Source organism: Petaurus breviceps, unplaced genomic scaffold, assembly GCF_028583685.1.
Source record: "Petaurus breviceps papuanus isolate PSGF00001 unplaced genomic scaffold, PetGlider_PUasm1.0 673, whole genome shotgun sequence".
NCBI lineage: Eukaryota > Metazoa > Chordata > Mammalia > Diprotodontia > Petauridae > Petaurus > Petaurus breviceps.
This window is the reverse complement of record NW_027186448.1, coordinates 287,528-309,173: the sequence shown is the minus strand read 5'-3', so window position 1 is coordinate 309,173 and position 21,646 is coordinate 287,528. Positions and strand designations below refer to the sequence as shown.

Here is a 21,646-nt window from a genome sequence, read left to right as displayed (position 1 = left end):
AGGACCCTCTCACCACTAAGAACTTTGCTTACTCACTTTTTCTCAAAGGCCTTATTGGAAGGCTTGAGAGTTGCCAGGTTCTGGAACTCAACACTTTCACCAGCCAGTCCATCTTCACCATAACGTAGCTGTACCACCTGGTTGATGGAATTGCGCACTGTCGCATCATATTTCACCATCACAGACTCCATTGATTTGATCAGACGTCTCTGGATATAGCCTGGTAAAGATATGACTCTTTATAAGCTTCAGGCAGAGCCACAACTCCCAGCTTGGGGACTGAATGGTCAACAGTCCCAGGATGTGGAAATATCTCCATTACATGTTTCTAATAGGTGAGACTAAAACTCTAGAAGGCAGATATATAATGGGAATAAGTTCCCCAAATACCTCTGGCCCAAAGCTGCCTAAGATGCTCACCCTCAACTTTTCCCCAAGTAACAAAAAGGACATAATTTTGCACAGTACAGCAATAGCTTCAAGCAACCTGTGAAAATCTTTTCATGGGCTGCTGGGAGTTAAACTCCCTGGGTGAAAAAAAAATTAAATTTCTTTGTGAGGGAACTATAATTCTCAGTCCTCCCCTAAGATTTCTGGATTAGGAGGCCTCACCAGTTTCAGCTGTCTTGACAGCAGTGTCAATAAGCCCTTCACGTCCACCCATGGCATGGAAGAAGAACTCGGTGGGTGTGAGACCAGCCAAGTAGGAGTTCTCCACAAAGCCTCGGCTCTCAGGACCATAATCATCTTTGATGAAATGGGGAAGGGTCCGGTGTTTGAAGCCAAAGGGAATCCGCTTGCCTTCTACATTCTGCTGTCCCACTACTGCAATAACCTGAGGATTGGAAAAAAAAAGTTAAGGTTATATCTGCTGTCCCCAAGTTTCTCCCTTTTACTCCAAATACCTAAGTTTGTTCTCTTTCTCTCTCTCCCTCCCCCTCCCTTCTCCCTAATATCAATACAGACCCATTATCTACTTAGAAAAAATAAACTTTCCTCACCTGGGAAATATTGATTTTAGAACCCTTTGCTCCTGATACAACCATGGACTTGAAATTGTTATATTCAGACAGGGACTTCTGGGCAGAGGAGCCAGTCTTGTCTCTTGCATCATTAAGGATTCGGTTAACCTGATTTTCAAATGTCTGCCGAAGAGTGTTTCCTGGTGTTGGTTCCAGTTCGTTGTTATGTGCTTTCTCGATCACCTAAAGAAATGTTTTTAGGAGGCAGGGGATGAGAGGGACATGAGAGGCGCCCTGGCATTAAAAAAAACCAGCCCCCACTTCACCATATATCTTTTCCTTTTCCATTTTTCTCCTTTAACCCCTCTTCTCTCACCTCTATTACATCTTGCTTGGCTTTCTTGATGGTGTTCTGAATATCCTGGTAGGTCTTCGCATCAGCAATGGAGTCCCCAATTCCAATGGTATGACCTAAGGTTCATGAGTAATATCAGAGACAGTTTCCCCACATGGGGCAGAGATGAGTTATACAGTTTGAGAAGTCAGTATGGAGGACCCTTTAAGACCCTGGGTAGCTATGGAACCCAGGAAGAAAGTGAGAAGAAAGAGGTGTGTAAAGAGAACTAGCAGCAAGGAATGAGAGAGATACTATTAAATAAAAATGCACTGGCTAAGGCACTGCCTCCTGCCCCGCATCCTCACCTTCTATGAGAAGCCAGTTATTGATGACTGTCTGAATGTTGGAGTAAAAGAGACGGGTAGTGTCATGACCCATCTCTAGGTATGAGATATGAACAAGTGATCCAGCTGATGTGCCCAGAGACTTCTTGCACAGGATTCCCATGATCAGTTCCCCATTCTCCACTACCACCTGGGAAAAAGCAATTAACAATTTGGTCCCCTCCCCCTATATTTTCAAGTCCCACATCTTTCAAGAATCCTGGCATTTGGCCTCACCTTGGTGTCCCCAGGAGAGATGTGCTTGTAAGGGCCACTGTCTTCATCATCAGGGTGAGTGCTGTGGGTTCGGATACAGTTGATGTGCCCAGGCACAATAAGGGAGAAGATCTGTTTTCCAGTCCACAAAGGTCGGGGTTTCAGTATAGCTGGTTGGGGTACCTTCCCATCCCACGTTGAAAGGAACATCAATAAGTTCATCACTTCACCCTGTGGGTGAAAAGGAAGATTCAAGCACTATCCAAGACCTTAACTCACAGGTCTAAACCCCACAAGCTTTGCCCCAAAATCCTTTCAAATATACCAAAGAAAGGCAACTTGATCAACGGAAGGAAACAGAATTAATCGATGTCTACTGACAAAAAAACCCAAACAAGCAAGAGGAGGACAAGGAAGAGGAAAAGGTAGTTTTGAGTCAAAGATCAATTCAACTCTTGTAACTCCAGGCCTTAAATTTCCAAGTCAGCTCACCCTCTCTAGGAAGACATCTCTCTTAGTGAACTTTCGAACCGCTGTAAGAGTATCTTGCACAATGCCCATGACTGGTCGGTTGCTCTGAGGTGTAACAATCATTCGGGGCACCATGGCCAATTCCTGGATCTCTGCTCTAGTCTCTAGAGACTGTGGTAAGTGAAGGTTCATCTCATCTCCATCAAAGTCTGCATTATAGGGTGTTGTCACACTAAGGAAAACACATGGATTCAATATTTGGATTAGGACCTAAGCAAAATACTCTAATCCTTACTCTTCATCAGTCCTAATTTCTCTAAGGGATTCAAGTGTATGATCCTTGGACTGACCTGAGATTCAAGCGGAATGTGGACCAAGGCAAAATGCGGACCCTATGACCCATCATGGACATCTTGTGCAGTGTTGGCTGTCGGTTGAAGATGACAATGTCCCCATCACACATATGACGCTCTACCTGAGGAAGAAGGTGGGAAATGTGTCAATAAAACAGTATTGTACTCTGTAATATGTAGAGACTCATTTTTTCCTCCATTCTACTTCCTTCAGTCGTATCTCCTTTACCCCTACTATTCACTACCCATTACTACTGTCTAATGCTATTATCTCCTTATATGCTCCAGGGTGATGGTGACACAAAGTAATTTCTTAATAACCTTCTAACACTATGAACTATGGGAAAGAGAGTTATGACTATGAAGTATCTATGAAGTATCCCAGTTGAGGAAAATGACAGAGGCATTTAAGTACCTTGTAGCCAGTTTGCAGGTGAAGGTCACTAGGCTTGGGGTGGAAGCGCAGATCAATTCGGTCACCATTATCTCGGATGATATATTTGGCTCCGGGGTATTGGCTGTTCCCCCTCCGGACCAGCTCTTGAAGCCTAAGCACAGGGGACATGGCTCAGATCTAAATGCCTTCTCTGTTCTCTTTTTCTACCAAATAAGGCTTCCCTTTCCTAAGGATATCCCCATTGTCTGAAAAGGTAAAGAGTAAAATTAACTCTTCCCTGATTCTACATGCCTTCCCCTCTGTCTGTCCCTAGTCCCAGTTCCATCCTTGTTTTCTCCTCTAAAAAAAAAAACACACTACATTAGTCACTTTGGACACCCTGACAAGTTTCCTCATATGTTCTTAAGCATTTCTCTTAAAGTACCCATGATCCTAATCTTCCATGGCTCCTATGGTCACACCTGTCAATGTTGAAGGGGGTGACGATTTCTGCAAAGGTCATGTTGGCAGCAATAGAACGAGGCACGCCTACTTGGTCGATGGACAGGTTAGGATCAGGTGTGATGACTGTGCGGGCTGAAAAGTCTACCCGCTTGCCCATCAGATTACCCCGGACTCGACCTTCTTTGCCCTTCAATCGCTGCTTCAGGGACTTGAGGGGTCTACCTGACTTCTGCATTGCCTGAGGGGAAGAGATCAAAGTGGGGAGAATGAATCCAGCAATCCTTATTATCTCTCAGCTCATACTTCCTACAAATCACTGTTCTGTGTATCCTCCCCCCATTATCAAGCTCTAGGAGTCCTTACTCTGTCAACTTCATCTTCTAACAGCTCTTAACAGCCAGTCTTGCCTAATCTTCTTTTCTACAGTCTCCCAAACAATCTACTTTACTCACCCTGGGCAGGCCAGGCAGCTCATTGTCCACCATGGTGGCCACATGGAACTGCAGCAGCTTCACATCCTCAGCAATCACGTGAGCAGCTGCTCCGTTCTGCTCATTTCGCCGTAGCTGATTGTTGATCTTCACAATGTCAGCCAATTTGTGCGTCAGGTCATCCTGGAGAGAAGAGGTTACAAGCCTAAGGCTTAAGGTACCTCAGGCATCAACGGGCTCTCCCACCACATTTTTTCTCCCTGACCCTCCTGCCCTGCAACATTCTGACCTGGTTACGGGCAGAGCCCTGCATAACGACAGCAGGCCGCACAGAGAGAGGGGGAACAGGGAGAACAGTAACAATCATCCACTCAGGCCGAGCATAGCGAGGCTCCATGCCCAACACAAAACACTCCTCATCTGAGATGCGCTTGAAAATCTCATGTACACGCTCAGGACTTAGCAGGATTTTCTTTTCCTGTGAGTCCTCATTAACATGCTTCCACTCTGCATACAGCTCCAATCCTGTGCGCCGAATCCGAGGCTGGTATCTCCCACATCCACCATGGCCCTGCAGGGAGAAGGAGCAGTAAAATGGGTCAGAACCAAGGGATACTACCTATCTTGGCTTTTCCTTTGGGCCCATGGCTATCTCATTTTGTTATTTATTGGTCTCGCTTTCCCTTTTCTTCCTGGATTTGTCCTTTCAGTGTTCCTCATCCCCATCTTTCTCCTCCTCCACATGTAGCTAGCTAGATCCTGTCTTCTCTTTTTCCCCAAAGCCCCTTCTTCCCTCAGGGTCCCCAGAAAGCAGATGGTTACCTTCTCTTTGGTAAGATCCTCATCACCTTCAGGCTGCTCTACTCCAAATTTATTGTCCATTTCCTCACCTCCCTCGCAGATATTTTTGCCTTTGCAGAGGTCATAGACATGGGTGAGTCGTTTCTTTGGTTGTCCTTTTGACTTACCCAGTATATCTTTGATTTTTGGATTGTTCTGAGGATGAAAGAGCAGGGTGGTCAAGGGGACTGCACTACCATCACACCCTCTCCACCCCTGCCTTTGAGCCCACTCCCCTACTCACTGAGTCAACAAGCAACTTGGAACAGAAGAAGCAAACACAGCGCAGAACTTTCATTGTCTTCACCAAGAAACCCACATGGAACACAGGCTTAGCCAGCTCAATGTGTCCAAAGTGGCCAGGACATTCTGTCATGTTCCCTGTAGGAACACATAAACTCAGCATTCAATTCACTTCACTCTTTTCAGAGGCTTTTTGACCCCCAATTTTCATTTCCCCTCAACAATCCATGAATGCACAGAGCCTACCAAGGTCCCTTTTCCTTTAAACACCATTTCCTGATTTCCCAGCACCTGCCTGCACATGTCTGACAGCGTCCTGTCCGCTCAATCACTCCTTGCCTGGGATCCATCAGGCCCCCAAGCTTAGGGCGGCCCCCCTCTGTTGTCTCAGGGTACTTGATGCCACCTTCTGTCACAGACATCCGTTTCTGGTGGGGAGGAAGACAGAAAAATAATAATCAGGATGTCTGGGTTTCTGAGTTCCTGAAGCAGAGGTGGGTGCACAAAATTCTCTATAAGGTTCTTTAGAATAAATGGGGCCTGAGAGGAATAAATAAAGCATTTATTAGACACTTACTATACACAAAGCACATAAAAAGAATAGAAACTGGTAAAAAAAAAAAAAGTCATAGTCCTTTGTCTTTAGGAGAGAAAGAGGTGTCTAGGAAGGTCTCAATGAACTACCATAGTCAGAGGCTCGTTTAGTTACACCAGAAGACTAGAACATAGCAACCTATGCACTGGACCCACAGCTAAGGGATAAGAAAACCCTTGGGGTTTGACACTATGTAACTGATCCACTGAGCTTGGCTAAAGGTGACCCTATTCCCTCTGGCCTTGCCTATTCCAATAGTCTCTCTCATGGAACTCTCATCTTTCCCCACTGGCTCCCTCCCATCTGCCTTAAAATATGCTTAACTCACTCTAATAAAAAAAAAAAAAAAACCCTTTCCTGAACTCTTCTATCCTATTCCCCTTTACCATCCCATCTCTTCCCCCACTTTCAGAGTAGGGCATTCAAACACACAAAGTAAACATTTAATAAGAAGCAAGATGTAGTGGGGAAAGCTCAGGATTTAAATAGGAGACCCAGATTAAAAATCTGCCTCTTACAATTACTAGTTGTTTTCTCATCTGTAAAACAAGGATACCTGCTGTAAATTTATTTCAGAGAGTTGTTGCAAGAACCAAATGAAATAATCAACAAGTATCTTATTAAGCATGTGTGAGAAGCTGTGCTAAGTGATGGATATATAATCTTGAAATTCTAGAGAAGCTTCTTTACCTTCTAGCAGGGGAGACTACATACACACAGACACAAACATTAAATGCAAAATAAATACAAAGTAGGGAGTTACATAAACACTCTGGAAAATTAAAGTGGTGTTATTTTTTTTTTTTTTTTGCCTTTTTGGAGGGCAACTGGGGTTAAGTAACTTGCCCAAGGTTACATGGCTAGTTTTTTTGTGTGGGTGTTAAGTGTCTGAGGCCAGAACCGAACTCAGGTCCTCCTGACTCCCGGGCAGGCATTTACTCCCTGAGCCACCTAACCACCCCTAAAGTGTTATCTTTAACCACCACACCCCTCCCCAACTTCATGAAAAAAGATTTTCTATGCATGATCCTCACTCACCTAAAACAGCTATCACAGGTCTTCAATGACCTAAACACAAATCTAATGGGTCCTGGACATTCAGGCCCTAACTCTTGTTCGGAGTTTGTCTTCTGAAAACATGACTTTGGCAGTCTTTTTATGTTGTCTTGGATAGGATGGTTTCCTTTAAAAAATTCTCACTTATGCAAGTATTTATAGACCTCTCACTACCCCCACCACCTCCACTAAATAATTTTTCATGACAAAATTAAACCCTCATAAGAAATATGCAAAGTTCAGCAAAACAGAATATGTTTCTTTCTGCATTACAAGTCTATTACGTCTCTGGAAGGAAGTGAGTAGTATGTTTCATCATCAGTCCTCTGGACTTTGTTTATCACTACATATCGGAGAGCAAAGTCTTTCAAAGTTGTTTATTTTTATGTCATTTGTTGTCATTTATAATGTCAGTTGTAGTTCTGTTCACTTTCTCTGTATCAGTTTACATTAGTCTTCCCAGTTTGCTCAGAAATGGTTCCTTTTCTTACTTCTCATTGCAAAATAATACTCCATTACATTCACATACCACAATTTGTTTCTCTAATTGGTAGGTGCCCCCTTAGTTTTCAGTTTCTGGTTACTATGGAGAGATCTGCTAAAAATATTTTGTATATACGGTCCTTTTCCTTTGATATCTTTGGGGTATAAGTAGTACAAATGAGTCAAAGTTTAGTAACTTTGGGAAAATTGTTCCAAACAGAATTTTCCACAATATCTGCACTGTCTCACCAATAATGCATTAATGTGCTTTTTTACCAGTAGCCCTTCCAATATTTGTCATTTTTGCCCATCTGATGGGTGAAAGTGCAAACTCAAGAGTAGCTTTCATTTTCATTTCTTTATTAGTGATTTAGAGTATTTTTTTCATCACTGTTGACAGCTTAGATTTATTTCTTCCTTTGAAAAATGCTTGTTCACACACTTACTAGCCGTGTGACCTTGAGCAAGTCACTTAACTCCAATTTCCCTGCTCTCTCCCCTCCAAAAAGCAAAGCAAAAAAAAAAAAAAAAGGCAGCAAAATGCTTGTTCATGCCCTTTGGTTATTTATGGCTATTAAAGAATGGTCCGTAGTCTTTTAGATTGGAATCTGTTCTTTAAACAGGGTATACAAAAAAAATGCATATACACTTTACTAGTCCATAACTGTGATGTTTTCACTTTATCAAAAAAATAAATGAAGCAGTTAGCAAGCAAAGTGTGTGTGCATTCTGGGGGAAATATCCACTTTTTGGGGCTTAGAAGGCTAACATATATCTTGGATAAGAGACCATGTAGGCTGCCAAGATTTTTTCCCAGGCACCTTTTCCCCCTTTTAATTTTAACTGCATTAAATTTGTGCAGAAACTCTTACATTTTATATGTATAATTAAAATTATCTGCTTTATCTTCTGTGATGTTTTCTATCATTTGTTGGTCATTAACTCTTCCTCTACCTATAGGTCTGAAAGGTACTTCTCATTTGTTATCTTTTGTGTTCATCATTTATTCATGTGAAGTTTATCTTGGTATATAGTCTATAGCTAATTTCTGCCAAACTCTTTCTACTTTTCCTAGAAGTTTTTGTCAAATATTAAGTCTTCACCCCAGCAACTGGGGTCTTTGGATTTATCAAACAAAATGCTACTGCGCTCATTTGTTTCCATATGTTATGTAATTAATATGTTCTACTGATCTATTTATTTATTTCTTAACCAGTACAAAAGCATGATTACTGCTGATGATTACTGATAACATGCTCCCTTCCTTCCTAATTTTTTCATTATTACTCTTAAGACTCTTGACTTTTTGTTCCTCTATATAAATTTCATTATTTCTTTGAGCTCTATAAAGTAATCCTTAGTAGTTTGGTATGGCACTTAATAAGCAAATGAATTTAGGGAGTAGTGTTATTTTTATTATATTAGCTTGATTATTAAGCAATTAAATTTTTTTCAATTATTTGAGTCCATCTTTATTTCTGAATAATTTTACAGCTGGATTGATATAGTTAGTTCCTGGGTATATTTTGGTAGATACATTCCCAGTTATAGTTATTTTTCCATCTCTCTTCTTGCAGAGTTTTTGCTGGTAATATATAGGAATGCTGATGATTTATGTAGATTTTCTACCCTGCAACTGCTGGATTAATTTAGTGGTTTATAGTTTTCTAAGCCAAATGTTGCATTATCTGAAAAAAAGTGATCATTTTGTTTCCTTTCTGCTTGTGTTTTTTCCTTTGATATAATTTTTCTTATTATATTTAATTTATTATAATTATTTATATTATATTTAATATATTTAGTATTGGCATACTACCTTTACATGTGATCTTAAAAGGCCTCTAACTTTTCCTTATTATATATAATGTTTGCCCTTGGTTTTAGATATTTTATCTTAGATATTCTTTATAAAGAAATTTGATTTATTCCTACAATTCCAGTGTTTTTAAACAAAAATAGGTGTTGAGAGCTGGCTAAATGCCTTTTCAGTGAATACTGATATAATCATTCAATCTTTATTATTTGTCATTAAAATTTTTTGTTTTCCTTATGCTGAACCAACTCTGAATTCCTAGTACATATCCAACAAGATCATATCGTATAATCTAATATAGTTGTTTTAACCTATTTGCTAATATTTAAAATTTTTTGTATTAATGCTCATTAGGATTATTGTTAGGGTTTATTTCTGTTTTGTCTCTCACTAGTTTAGGTATAGACTATATTTTTAACAGAAAAAGATTGGAAAGGTCTCTTCTATTACAGCAAAGAATTAAATGCAATATTGGAATTCTCAGAACGTCTGATAGGATTTGTAAATCCAGAGAGGCCTAGAGTTTTTTCCCCCCCCTTTGGGACTTTTTCGATTTCTTTTTCTTTATTTAAACAATCTTTCTTCTTTTGTCAACCTGAATTATTTTTTTTATTTTTGTAAACATGCACTGATTTCCCCTAAGTTATTGGTTCTGTTGCCATGTAATTTAGAAAAATAGTTTCTGACAATTTCATTTCCTGTCCCTTTTCAGTCATATTACAATTTGTTCTTCCCCCTCTTTTAAACAATCAGATTAACTTAATCTATTTTATTAGGTTCCATTCCCTATCCCTAAAAGCTCCTTTAATTTGCAGAATTTCTACTTTATTACTCAGTTGGGGGTGGGGTGGGAATATGGGGCTAATATTTTGTTTAGGTTAAGTTGTGTGTCCAACGCATTGATTTTTTTCTTTCTCTTTTCTGAATTAAACTTTTAGATATAAGATTTGTCCTAAGGATTGTTTTAGTTATATCCCTTACGTTTTGGTAGGATGTCTACTTTCATTTTCTTCATGAGATATTCTTGTTTCTATCAACTGGTTTTTTGACCTACCAGTTCTTTAGAATGTTGCTTAATTTTTGTTTGCTCTCAAATTCTTCCTTTTAAGGACCTTTTACTGAATTATGATAAATAAATTATTTAGTATTTTTACTTTTCTACATTTTTGATGTCCCAAACCGTTATAAATTTTTTTTTTGAGGGGGAAAGGCAAGGGAATTGGAGTTAAGGGACTTGCCCAAGATCACACAGTTAAGTGTCAAGTGTCTGAGGACAGATTTGAACTCAGGTCCTCCTGACTTCAGAGCCAGTGCTTTATTCACTGCATCACCTAGCTGCCCCAACATTATCAATTTTTAAAAGGCATAATGTACAGTAAGTAAATTCCTTTCAATTCCCCTTCATAATCACTAGAGACTAATTATTTCTAATTTTTCTAGCGTTCTAGTCAGGTATTTAACTTATTTATCTTGTCATTAGATTTGTCTAGGTCTAAGGGATATAGTAAGGTTCCCCTCTACTATAGTTTTACTATTCTTCCAATTCCATTAACTTTCCTTTTACATACTTATATGCTATGTTATTAAGTACTGATACATATTCATAATCTATGGTGCATTTAAGCAAAAAGGAATTTCCCTGCAGAGCTTTTTACCAAGCCTTATCTGAAATGATTTTGCTTCAGTCCCTCACTTTAACTATATGTGAATCTTTTTAAGTATGTTTCTTGTAATTTTGGTTGTCTGTTTCCTCCATTCTGTACTCCTGCTTTTTTCTTTCTTTGCTCCCAAATAAGGTGGCAACAGAGTTTGCTTGACATGACTTATTTTCTGCCGTGCTGAAGTTCTTCTCTTTCTTTTGGCTTGACCTGGAATCCAGGTTTTTACTTTTATTTCTTTCCTTTACACTTTCCACCCCTTGCCATTTCTCTACAACATTAGAGTTGGTTTTGCCTATGACTATCCCTCACAAATCCTGCTCTCCTCCTCTATTACCCCTCTCCGTTCCTTCCCATTTCCTTTTTAAGTTTAATGTATTTCCATACCAACATATGTGTATGGAAGAGGAAGATATATAACTGTGCTCAATACTCATTACAAGCACATCTATTACATCATAATATTTTCCCCCTCCCTTCCTCCAGGAAATAATCTTTTGTCCCTCCCATTTCTAGCTTCTCCTAAGATCATCAAAATAGAACAAAGTCACCCATAGGTCTTCTGTTTAATTCTTTTTCTATGACTTTTTTATATATTATGATTTTGAGTACATTTGTTTCTTAAACCCCTAATAGCATGTAAATAATCCATCCCTGTACATCCTTTCCAATTAAAAAATGTGTGCCTTTCTATATTTCTCTTGGCTATTGTGTATCTACTTAGTTCTAACCTTTTCATCAGGAATATTTGGAAATCAATTTCTTTAAAAGTGTTCAATTATCTCTCCTCTTCCTGGATTCCAGGTCAGTTTAAAAAAATATATATATATGTATTTCTTATATTTTCTTCAATAGTCTGGTTTTAACATTTGTTGGTCTTACTGAGTCCTTTTGGTCCATTCTAATTTTCAATGCATTCAAGTCCTAAGTAAGTTTTCCTACCACCTGTTCTAAGGTGTCAATTTTCCTAGGTATTCCAATGTCTCCCTCTATTTTTGTTTCTTCTGGCCACTCTTATAATCCTCATGGCCACAGTTTGTTTTTTCTTCCTCTGAGGCTCTACTGGGAATTATGGGGTTGGTCCTCCTCAAGGTTTACCCCCTGGGCATTTCTTAGTCCAAGGTATTTCCTAATTAATAGCAGCAACTTATTTTACTTGGTGTACTAATCTCAACAGTGAATGGCATGGGCAAGTAAGTGCTGGCTGATCCTGAATGTGGTGGACAGGCCCCTCCTGTAGGAGGCCTTGTCTCCTGCTTCACAGGCCCAGGTTCCCTAGAGGCCACTTAGGGATCCTCCTCTACTGCAGAGAAGTTTCCAGATGGTCACTAATGTAATTTTTCCCTGCTGCTGTGAAAACTCCCAGGCTACTCTCATTAGCAGTCTTCTGAGACCCCTCACCTATTACTATGGGACTTATGGCTGCCTACTCCCTGGGATCAAACAGGGACTCTCTCCCTCTTTCTTTTGCTGAGAAGCATGATTGTTGCCATGGGGCTCTGGGATACCTTCTTAGTGCCTGGGGCCCATTTCTTGCAGCTAAGCTTCTGGAGCCACCTTCTTGTTATTGCTGGGCCCTTACCAAGGGACTCAAGGGTCACTCCCAGGCTGGGCTCTGTTTAGGATTTCCCTCTTGCTCCAGAGTCTCAAGGGCCTCTGGTATTAGGCTGTCTAGGGCTCTTCTGTGGTTTCTGAGTCTGCCTCAACCTCATCTATGCTGAGTTCCTGCCTCACAACTCATGGTCACTCCAGGTTGATCTCTGCCATTCTTCCACGCATCTGTGCATTAGCTGGAAGAGTCTACAGATAATTCTAATTCTTTTTTAAATTGATGCATTTTTAAAAGCTTTACTGGAATGTGTGTGGTGGTCTTGGTTCCTCTGTTACATTTCCACAATAATCCCCCCTCTCTGGTTTTATTATTGTTCCTTTTTATACATTTTCAATTTTACTGGGTTGCTTATAGACCAAGGCTCCTTTACATCCTAACACCCTCCCACAATTCCTAAATGTATAGGAGTTTTCCCCCAATTACATTTTATTATTTTTCCTACTTAATAGTATTTTATTTCTTCCAATTATACATGTAAAGATAATTTTCAGCATTAACTTTTATACGATTCTGAATTCCAAATTTTTTTATCCCTCCCTCCCTTCCCCTGCCCCTTTCCCACAATGGCAAACAATCTGATATAGTACAATCATATTAAACCTAAATATATAGTTTTTAATTATAAAATATAACACACTAAACAATTGCAAATAGATTTGATAAAGAAACGAATCCCAAATAGAACCATATTATAAAAATTATTTATATTTTGATTAGAAAACAAATAATTTTAAGAAAAAAGTATACTGTGTACTTATAAAGTTTTATTGCCATTATTTATTTAACATAATCATAGTCAATAATATTGTTTAATAATTCTGCTATCATTGCTACAAATTACTTTCTAGAACTTTTTCATATTTATTTTTTAGATTTTATTTTTACTTTTTTAATGGCACAATGGTATCCCATTACCTTGATCTGACAGTTTATTTAGCCATTCCACAATCACTGAATGTGTATGCTGTTTACAGCTTTTCACTATTACAAATGAAGCATCTGTGAATAAAAATACTCATTTGTAGAGTCCTCCCCCCCCCCAAACATTCTTTTGGTCATTTTGGAATTGCCTTTGTGAGGAACATTTGCAGAAAGACCATCATGAAAATAACTGAAGATGATTACACACTAGAAATAAGGAGGTTGCAAAATAAATCAAAGGTTTCTGTACTACACAGAAGGAAGCTTCATGCCTATATATCATGCATGCTATCTTTGAGAAAATAGTCAGAAGGTAGTAGATATGGTGAGCACCAAATAACATTACAAAACCATCTTTGTTGGACCATCAATTTATTAAAGATAAAAATCAATTCTAAAAGTTCAAGAATAAAAACAAGAGGGGTGGCTAGGTGGCACAGTGAGTAGTAAAGCGCTGGCCCTTGAGTCAGGAGGACCTGAGTCGGGATCCTGCCTCAGACACTTAACACACACCCCCCCCCTTGGGCAAGTTACTTAACCCCAACTGCCCTCCAAAAGGCAAAAAATAAAAAAGAATAAAAACAAGATATGAACTTGAGATAACTCTAATCTGACATATTTTGCTTTTGACTAAGAAAAATGGGAAATAAGAAATGTCAAGTTTCTTATGTAAATCAATTAGCACAAAAGAGCCTAGAAACTGCCTCAGACACCAAACATTTGATTTCCTGGCCATGCAGAGACATAAGAGTAACACTGGTTTAGAATAAAAATTCATTTATAAGATTCCATGGAGGAAGGTTAAAAGCAGTATTGCTTCATTAAACTACAAGAATCAGTGGAGGAAAAAAAAGTTTCCAGAAAGTTTGGAGAGAACCAACTTAGCAAAATTATCCTGAGGGCAATGAAGAATGAAAACAGGAAAGAGAACATGTTTTTCAAAACGAAAAAGATCTATAGAGATTTTTATAATAAACTTTTTTCTCATCAAATGACTTGGGTACAAGACAATGCAATCACCACATTTGGATTTTTAATATCACATCACTTTTGCATGAGGAAGCAGGAAGAGTACTAACAAAAACAAAGTTGGGAAGAACACTTGGACTGGAGATTGGGTATACTCAAGAATAGGAAGCACACAATTCTGAGTTGCAGATCGATACAAAAAAGATACCAAACGGCTTAGAAAATGATCTGAGATATTGTTACTAAAAGGTGACAGATTAATTACCTAGAGTTTACATGGAAAATGGAGTCTCTATTGATTGTGAGGTCATAGAGATGTTCCCATTTGCAGATGAGATTGTGAGAATGGTGCAAAACATTGAAAAATTTCCTAAATGAGATACATAACTCAAAAAAGTTCAGCCCACCTATTCATACAGGAAAAAACAAATAAGAGTTGATGATCAGTACACACAGTGTAATGTTTTAAGTTGGGTTAGCAATTAACAGGGGAAGGAACCGAAATTAACTTTTGGGGAAAAATACAGTCCTTTAATAACCCCAAACATCTCCGTGAAACCAGGGTACACCTTTTAAAAAATAATATGGTGATACTGTATGATTGGGACAGGTTCCAAAGAATTAAGAGTTCAGCAGCACCTCAAAAAGCAATGGAGATGAGTAGTCTACAAGACATCACTGAGAATTAAGCAACAGAAGTGGAATAAAGGACATCATTATGAAGATGTAAGACCAGAAGCAAAAGTAGACCAATTCATGTGGACCCAGGAATAAACAATGGAAAGCAGAATGCACACCTTTTAGCATCCATGTAATGTAATGTCAAAAGATCCCTGCCATGTTGAGTAGAACCCCAGTGAACATAAACAAGTGTCAAACAGAATAGGATGGGATGGATACATTCTGAGACACTTAAAGTTATACTCACATGGATAAAATAATCAGTTAAGTAAAAATCCTTACATTGTCTACTTTTGATAACATCATTTTATTATATTATGCTTGGCTTCCCTGCCTACATGTTCCCCAAAACTGAAATGTCTTCATTTTCCATCTTCCTTGACTAAAATCCTACCAGTTTAAAAGCCACATAAAATTCAGTTCACACCCACCATGAAGACTTCCCTGATCCCCTCAACCCTGAACTAAACCTCCCCACCATAACTGGTACTTTGTTCAAACCCTGCACAAGCACTTTATTATTTTGTATTCTAGAAATTCCTATCATATTCCCTCACAAAAGTATAAGCTCCAAATCTGTGATTTCATTAGTGTGAGAAACTCCTAGTATGCAAACTCTACCTATGAAGACCATTGGCTCCTCTACAACTAAATAGTTTGCTTGGGACCTAGAGAAATGACTAAGTGATCTGACCAGCCCATAGTGATAAAGCCTGTGTCTGACACAGGACTTGAATCCAGGTTTTCCTGTGCCACTGTGCTCCCCAGACCTTGCCTTACCTAAACTTTAAATCTCTATCCCATCTGCTCCATCTACAGCTCTTAAACAGTAGGTACTAAATTAATAAACAAAACCCAGCACATATATGTACATATTAGTCTCCCTAACCTCATGTTTTTTTGTCTTTGTATCCCCAGAACCTAGTACATAGTAGGAACTAGTAATTAATGATTAAGCCTTTGTTCTCAAAGTGACTTTTCCTTAATGGTAGATCTGACCATGCCACTCTCTCATACTTGATAAGCTCCAGTGGTTCTCCATTTATCTGAAGGATCAAATGTGAACCTCTGTTGAGCTTTTTAAAAACTTTCAAATCTGGCCCCCACCTATTTTTACAGCTTCCTGGTTACTTCTCTCCTCCCACAGTGTTCAATACAATAAACTGGCATTTTCTCTGTTCATTTCTCCCCTCCATGCTTTGCACTGGCCACCCCCCATACCCGGTATGTAATCTGTCCTCTAATTCACCTCAGAAAATCCCCAACAGTTCAAGAAACGGTTCATGCAGGAAGCCCTTCCTGACCCCTTAATGCCTTCCCTTCCCTTCTTTTGGAAAAATCATCTTTATATTTATTTGGCATGCACTTATACAAGTACCTGTCTCCCCCTTTAGAAAATAAGCTACTTAAGGGCAGGGATTTATTTTTTTGTATTTGCTACTCTAATAGCACGGAGTAGGTGTTAAGTAAATGCTTGGATGAAGAGGAGCAAGGATCAATGGTTCTCCTTTGATTTCTGACTCCTAGAGGGTTTCCATAAGTTATACAGTCAATTATTTATACTGAAAACTAGAAATAACAGATTTTATAAAGTTTTAAGGTTTTTTTACAAAATGCTTCATGTTTATTATTTCATTCTTACAACTTAAATTAGTCAAGAACTCTTTGTATAGACTCTCTAACTATAAGATCAACTCCACTGCAACTTAAATCTTAAAAATTTGCCTGAGATATTGAGGTTAAATAAATGACTTGTCCATGATCACACAATGTAAGAGGCAAGGCTTGGTGAGGCCTTCTGAGTTACATTCTAGGATTGTCCCTAAATTGTCTCTTGTATTTGCATACCCAGAACCCAACACAGTGCTAAGCACATAGCTGGGGTTCAAGGAATATCTGACTGATTCCTGAGCTCTAAAGACAGTCACTTAAGCCTTACTGCCTCTCAAGATAAAAATTATTGATATTATTTCCATTTTGGAGAAATTTTCCAAGAGCTGGAAGTTCGAGCATTCTGGATTCTTGGAAAAAATTACTTTAATGTTTAAAGGGTACATAGAGCTAAGCTCACAGGCCCTTTAAAGTCCCCCTCTCGCTACCCCACCTCAAAACAATACCAAATCTCTTAGAAATTCCCCTGCTCACTTTTTGGAAGCCCTAAATAGCTCTGCCAAACTTCATTCATCCTTTTCTTCAGTATCAACCTGTATGCTGTATTTTATTAAAAAAAAAAAAACACCTCTCTATATAACATAGAGAGATAAAATTCATGTCCATGTATTTTAATAATTCCTTGCCACCTAACCAACCTTTACATAACCCTTTTAAAGTCTCAATTATCTGAAAAACAAAATTCTCCACTACCTATCTGAGGGTCTCCATCCCAGTCTCTTAAACAAGGCTAACATTCCTACATCCTTTAAGTAAGTTTCATGATATCAAAGACACACTTCTTTATTCTGATGTTGCCTCCTTGCCCTATTTGAGGCTCTGATTCAAGTACAAACTCCAACCCCTAACAATTGTTACCACTTTTTGATATTCATATGGATCCGAATCTCCAATTTTACAATCTACACCGCAAGACTCCCCCCTTCCCCAAAATCTAATCAGTAATACTAGCAGATGTGACATGAGATGCACTGCAACTCAGATCCTTGGTTCCGATGATGTGTATCCCAATTCCAACAATGAGCTTTGCAAGTGCACCCCATCCCACAAACTTTACATGGCTAGGCAGCCCTTCAGCTTGGTCAATGCTCATTAAGTCTTTGATGAAATGTCTCCAGGACAGACCTAGCACTACCTTCAAGGCAACTCTCGTACTTTGTAGTTGACGTATCAAGGTTCTGATAAAGGGTAATACAATACAATATAACATGTTTCAACAGATGCCCCACCATAACCAGAGGCTAGGTCCCGAGTAATGGGTGTTGCTTACCAGTTCATCTGGACTGAGGACTCCAAATTGCACACGCTTGATAGTTCGTAGTGGGCATGCGCTATCCCCAGAGGGAGGTCCCCCACCGTGCATGGCTGAGGCAGGCCCGCCGCGCAGGCGCAAACCTCCCTACAAAAACCCGGCGCTGCCTCTGCCTCGGCGCCCAGTCCCCGCCGGGGCGGCCACCGGGTAAGACCTCCCGGGGTCGAGAGGAAATGCTAGCAGGCGAGGGAAGGAGGACGAAAAGGACCTGGGGAAGTGCGAAAAAAAGCAGAAGGAACCTTCTCTTCTTTCCTTTTCCAGTGCTTTTACCTCCCCCCCCCGCCAAAAAAATGCTTTTAAGGGGCTAAAGGAAAGTCCTTGGAACAGAAAAAGGAAATATTAATAAATAAATAACCGGGCTCCTTAACGGCCGAAGCGACAGCAGTTTGTCTCTTCGCCTTCCCGGAAACCCTTCCTCGCCAACCTTCCCAGCCGCGCTCTCGGCGCTTCTGAAGAGAGCGCCCCAGAGCACCATCCTTTATAGACTCGCCCCCCCCCTCACTTCCCCCGCCCCTTCCCTTCCCGTCCTCCTTTGCGCCAGGAGGCCGTAAGCGCGAATACGTAGGGGGCGCGTGCTTTGGACGTTAAGCCTCTCTTCCGGGCCACTTGTCTTCCTTCTGGATAATAGTAAAGTGAAGGGGGGGAGAATCGATTGTAGTCTCATTGTGGCTATCTCCACCCCCGTCCCTGCTCTTCTTCTCCTAAATATCAAGCCATCGAGATTTGAAATAAAAGGGGCCAATGGCTACCGCTTTTTTTCCCTACTCTAGAGCACTGTTTCATCTTCATTGAATGGCACCTACTCCCTCTCGCCGTCAGGACCAAAATTGGTCTATTCCGTGAATGCTAAAGTAGGAGCGGCCCGGCCCAAACTCCGCCCAGATAAAAAATGGCCTGGGAGGTGGAGTTGAGTCTCCCTCCCCCTCCCCGCCCGCCCACCTCACGCTAATGAATATTTAATAACTTCGTAGATGTTTTGCCAGAGCGAGATGGCCCGGTTAATGCTGCAAGTCCGGAAGTTGGCGGCTTTGGCGTTGGGCCCTCGGAGGACGAGCGAGCCATCGCTGCCTCGGCTTCGCCTGGAGACGCGCGCTCAGCGTCTTGGTCTCCCAAGCCCTTCCCACACCAGGAAAGGCCCGCGGCTCGGGGGCCTGTTCCACAGCGAGGGCCTAGTCTGCCAAACGGCTTTTCCAATAGCAGAAGATCAGTAGAAAAATCCAAGGGTCTATTATTAGGTTCTGGAGATATCCCCAAGTAAAGGGATGGAGATGTCCCAGAGGGGCTTCCTTCCGTCACGAAGGAATTTTATTTTCAGGAGACAGCGAAGGACAAACACTCAGAATCACTTGGAGAGGGATTGGCTGATCCCTCCTCCCATCTCCCTCAGTCCCAAAGCAGAGATGACACCAGGGGTAGAGTCACACTTAGATTCTTCCTTGTTTCAAGCAACATTGTGTCTCTCCCACGTACAGGTTTTCCAGGTCAATCCTTACCAACCCCTATCCCATATTTCCCCACCTTGTCCTATCACCTTCTCTTTTTGATTGGATGCCTCCTTTCTCCAGCCTCCATACAGAAAGTGTCCTTCATCCCTTGTCCTACCTGGAAACCCCAACTTCTATTTTCCATTTCTCTTGCTCTTTAAGCTTTGCCTGCTAGCCTACTTTCATCCCCCTTGTCCCCCAATCCTACTGTTCCAGGTCTACTTTGTCCCTTATATTCCTTTAAACCTTTTGTCCCCAGGTCCTCCAGAACGTTCTTTGTTTTTCAGTAATCTTAGTCAAGTTCCCAACATTGTCTTGTTCTTTGTCTCCCAATTCGCTAGTAACACCCCCTTATGTACACCTGAATTCCTCTCTCCACTAACTTCGAGTCCTAAGTCTCCCAAGCCCCAACTTCCTACTCCCCAGCACACATATTTACATACAGACACTGCCTCATTCCTTAAGACCCTCTCTTTCCCGATCACAACTGAGATTCTGAGCAGTGATGATAGCAATGCTACCCAATACAACTCCTGCCCCCATGATGTCAGATGGTGTCACAGTCTCACAGAGTACATAATACTGCAGCATCAGTGCCACCACCACCTCAGAATGTAGTACAGCACACACCAGTGCTGGGTGGGCCATGGTGACAGCATAGCTGGCACATACAAATGAAACCAGGGCCAGGACCCCAACACCCCAGACACAGCTCCAACTCAGTGGGTCGTGGGGTATCACAGGTGTCTGCAGCAAGAAGAGCCCTGGCAAGGCTCCCATCACCCCTACTACTCCAAAGAGGAATGCCACAGTTAGTAGACTAGAAGGGAAGTCCAGGGATCTGTAAACCAACAGCCCCAGGGCAAGGGCCAGGCCACCCAAGACAGCCAACACATAGCCAAGGGCTGTGTAGACCCCTTCTGATCCCTCATGTAGAGTGCCCAACCCTGGGCCCACAATGATAAGTAAGCCCAGGGTGCTGCCAACCAGGCCACACCAGTCATAGCTACTGAGTCGCTGACTCTCCAAACATAGGGCAAGGAGTGTAGAACAGACAGTAGAGGAGCCTTTTCGGACAGTGGCTGCATTGCCAGCGGGTACAACCAGGACAGCGCTGTAGGCACAGCCAATGCTGAGAACGTTGAGGAGGGCATGGAGCCAGGCTCTGTTTCGGTTACCTGTAGGCCCCAGCAGTGGACAGCCTCGTAGTTTGAGAAGCAAGGCGATGGGAAGGTGGAAAAGGCATCGGCAAAGGAGAAGCTCAAGGGAGGGTAGATGAGAAGCTTGATAGGCCATTCGAGAGAAGGGCCCCACAAAGCCCGCAGGAAGGCCTCCACCTAGCAGTGCCACAAGCAGCCCCTTGGTGGCATCTGTGGGGCGGCATCGTTGGTGCCAGGGTAGGCTCTCCTCTCTCACCTCCCCTGGTGGAGAAGAGGATGGTGATGGCTGGGTGAAGTCATCCAGGATCAAAGAGGAAGAGCACATGGCAACCTGTGGGAGAGGGGAAATGGAGGCGGGACAGGAGACAGCAGGAAGGATAGAGGGAGAGAGGCAATTGGTGGGCCCCTTGGGGTACATGAAAATGGTTAGGGTGTAGACCTTTTTGGACATGGAAAAGCCAAGGAGGGCAATAGGTGTTCCTAGTGGACAAGTTCTTCCTCCCCCCTCTCCATGCCTCCCCCCCCCCCATTCACCAAGGTCTTCTATGGCAATAACCCTGTTAGTAATATATTATGGAAGGGCTAGAGATTTGGAGGGTGGGGAAAAGTTTGATAAGCTGGGGGCCTCAGAGCAGGAAGAACCTAGAGGATGAAGGATGTTGTGATGCTTTATTACTCTGATTAACTGTGATCATGAATGAGAAAGGTGAAAAGGGCAGTTGAAAAGTGGTAGTGCATTTTGCTTCCTTAGATAAATTGGGTATTTGATCATGATTTCTTGGTTGTAGGAGAGTCCTGGATATCACATGTGTATGTGATGTCGTTGTGTGTTTCAGGGACATTTTGTATCTGTGTGTACAATCTGATTCAGGGATTTGTGTAATGTATCAGAGTCCTGGGTGATAGAGGAATTTAGGACTGGGGGAAGAGGGGAAGCAGCCCCAAAGGTGGAGATTGGGTGTCAACATGCACCCTACAGGGCCCTCAGACTCACCATGGTTCCCTAGACACCATAGTTTGCTCTCTGCCTTCTGCTGCTCTTCCTGGCTTCTCAGAGCTCCAGCCATTGGTCATTATGACCTCAGGCTAGGGATCAAGTTCTCCCATGGAATCTCATTGGAGTGGGGGTTGGGGGGCATCCCTGAGAGACTCTC

General features: G+C 41.4%; 2 protein-coding genes across 2 annotated transcripts in view; both read right to left on the bottom strand.

Moving 5' to 3' along the window:
• Positions 1 to 18,312, bottom strand: part of POLR2A (RNA polymerase II subunit A) — a 30,644-nt gene extending 12,332 nt beyond the window's left edge. Inside the window, exons 1-16 of the mRNA XM_069104029.1 lie at positions 17,807 to 18,312; positions 5,373 to 5,505; positions 5,079 to 5,215; positions 4,817 to 4,990; positions 4,284 to 4,565; positions 4,016 to 4,177; positions 3,581 to 3,801; positions 3,138 to 3,270; positions 2,720 to 2,844; positions 2,391 to 2,601; positions 1,920 to 2,129; positions 1,665 to 1,833; positions 1,339 to 1,433; positions 1,002 to 1,205; positions 613 to 835; positions 37 to 220 (exon numbers count right to left, since the gene is read on the bottom strand). Of these exons, the coding sequence (XP_068960130.1) occupies positions 37 to 220; positions 613 to 835; positions 1,002 to 1,205; positions 1,339 to 1,433; positions 1,665 to 1,833; positions 1,920 to 2,129; positions 2,391 to 2,601; positions 2,720 to 2,844; positions 3,138 to 3,270; positions 3,581 to 3,801; positions 4,016 to 4,177; positions 4,284 to 4,565; positions 4,817 to 4,990; positions 5,079 to 5,215; positions 5,373 to 5,505; positions 17,807 to 17,899 (2,756 nt within the window). The 5' untranslated portion in view covers positions 17,900 to 18,312. The remainder of the gene's footprint in view (positions 1 to 36; positions 221 to 612; positions 836 to 1,001; positions 1,206 to 1,338; positions 1,434 to 1,664; positions 1,834 to 1,919; positions 2,130 to 2,390; positions 2,602 to 2,719; positions 2,845 to 3,137; positions 3,271 to 3,580; positions 3,802 to 4,015; positions 4,178 to 4,283; positions 4,566 to 4,816; positions 4,991 to 5,078; positions 5,216 to 5,372; positions 5,506 to 17,806) is intronic.
• A 1,473-nt stretch (positions 18,313 to 19,785) lies between these two features.
• SLC35G6 (solute carrier family 35 member G6) lies at positions 19,786 to 21,559 on the bottom strand. Its single transcript, XM_069104177.1, has 2 exons — positions 21,470 to 21,559; positions 19,786 to 20,823 (listed from the first exon to the last, which is right to left on the bottom strand). The coding sequence occupies exons 1-2, from the start codon at positions 21,557 to 21,559 to the stop codon at positions 19,786 to 19,788; spliced, it is 1,128 nt and encodes a 375-aa protein (XP_068960278.1).
• Between the last annotated feature and the right edge of the window lie 87 nt (positions 21,560 to 21,646).

Excerpts from the sequence above, each read along its gene's own strand:
- SLC35G6 (XM_069104177.1), bottom strand. The coding sequence starts at position 21,559 with ATGGCTGGAGCTCTGAGAAGCCAGGAAGAGCAGCAGAAGGCAGAGAGC. Across the intron at positions 20,824-21,469 it reads ATGGTGAGTCTGAGGGCCCT|GTTGCCATGTGCTCTTCCTC; the intron begins GTAGGGTGCATG and ends CCTCTCCCACAG.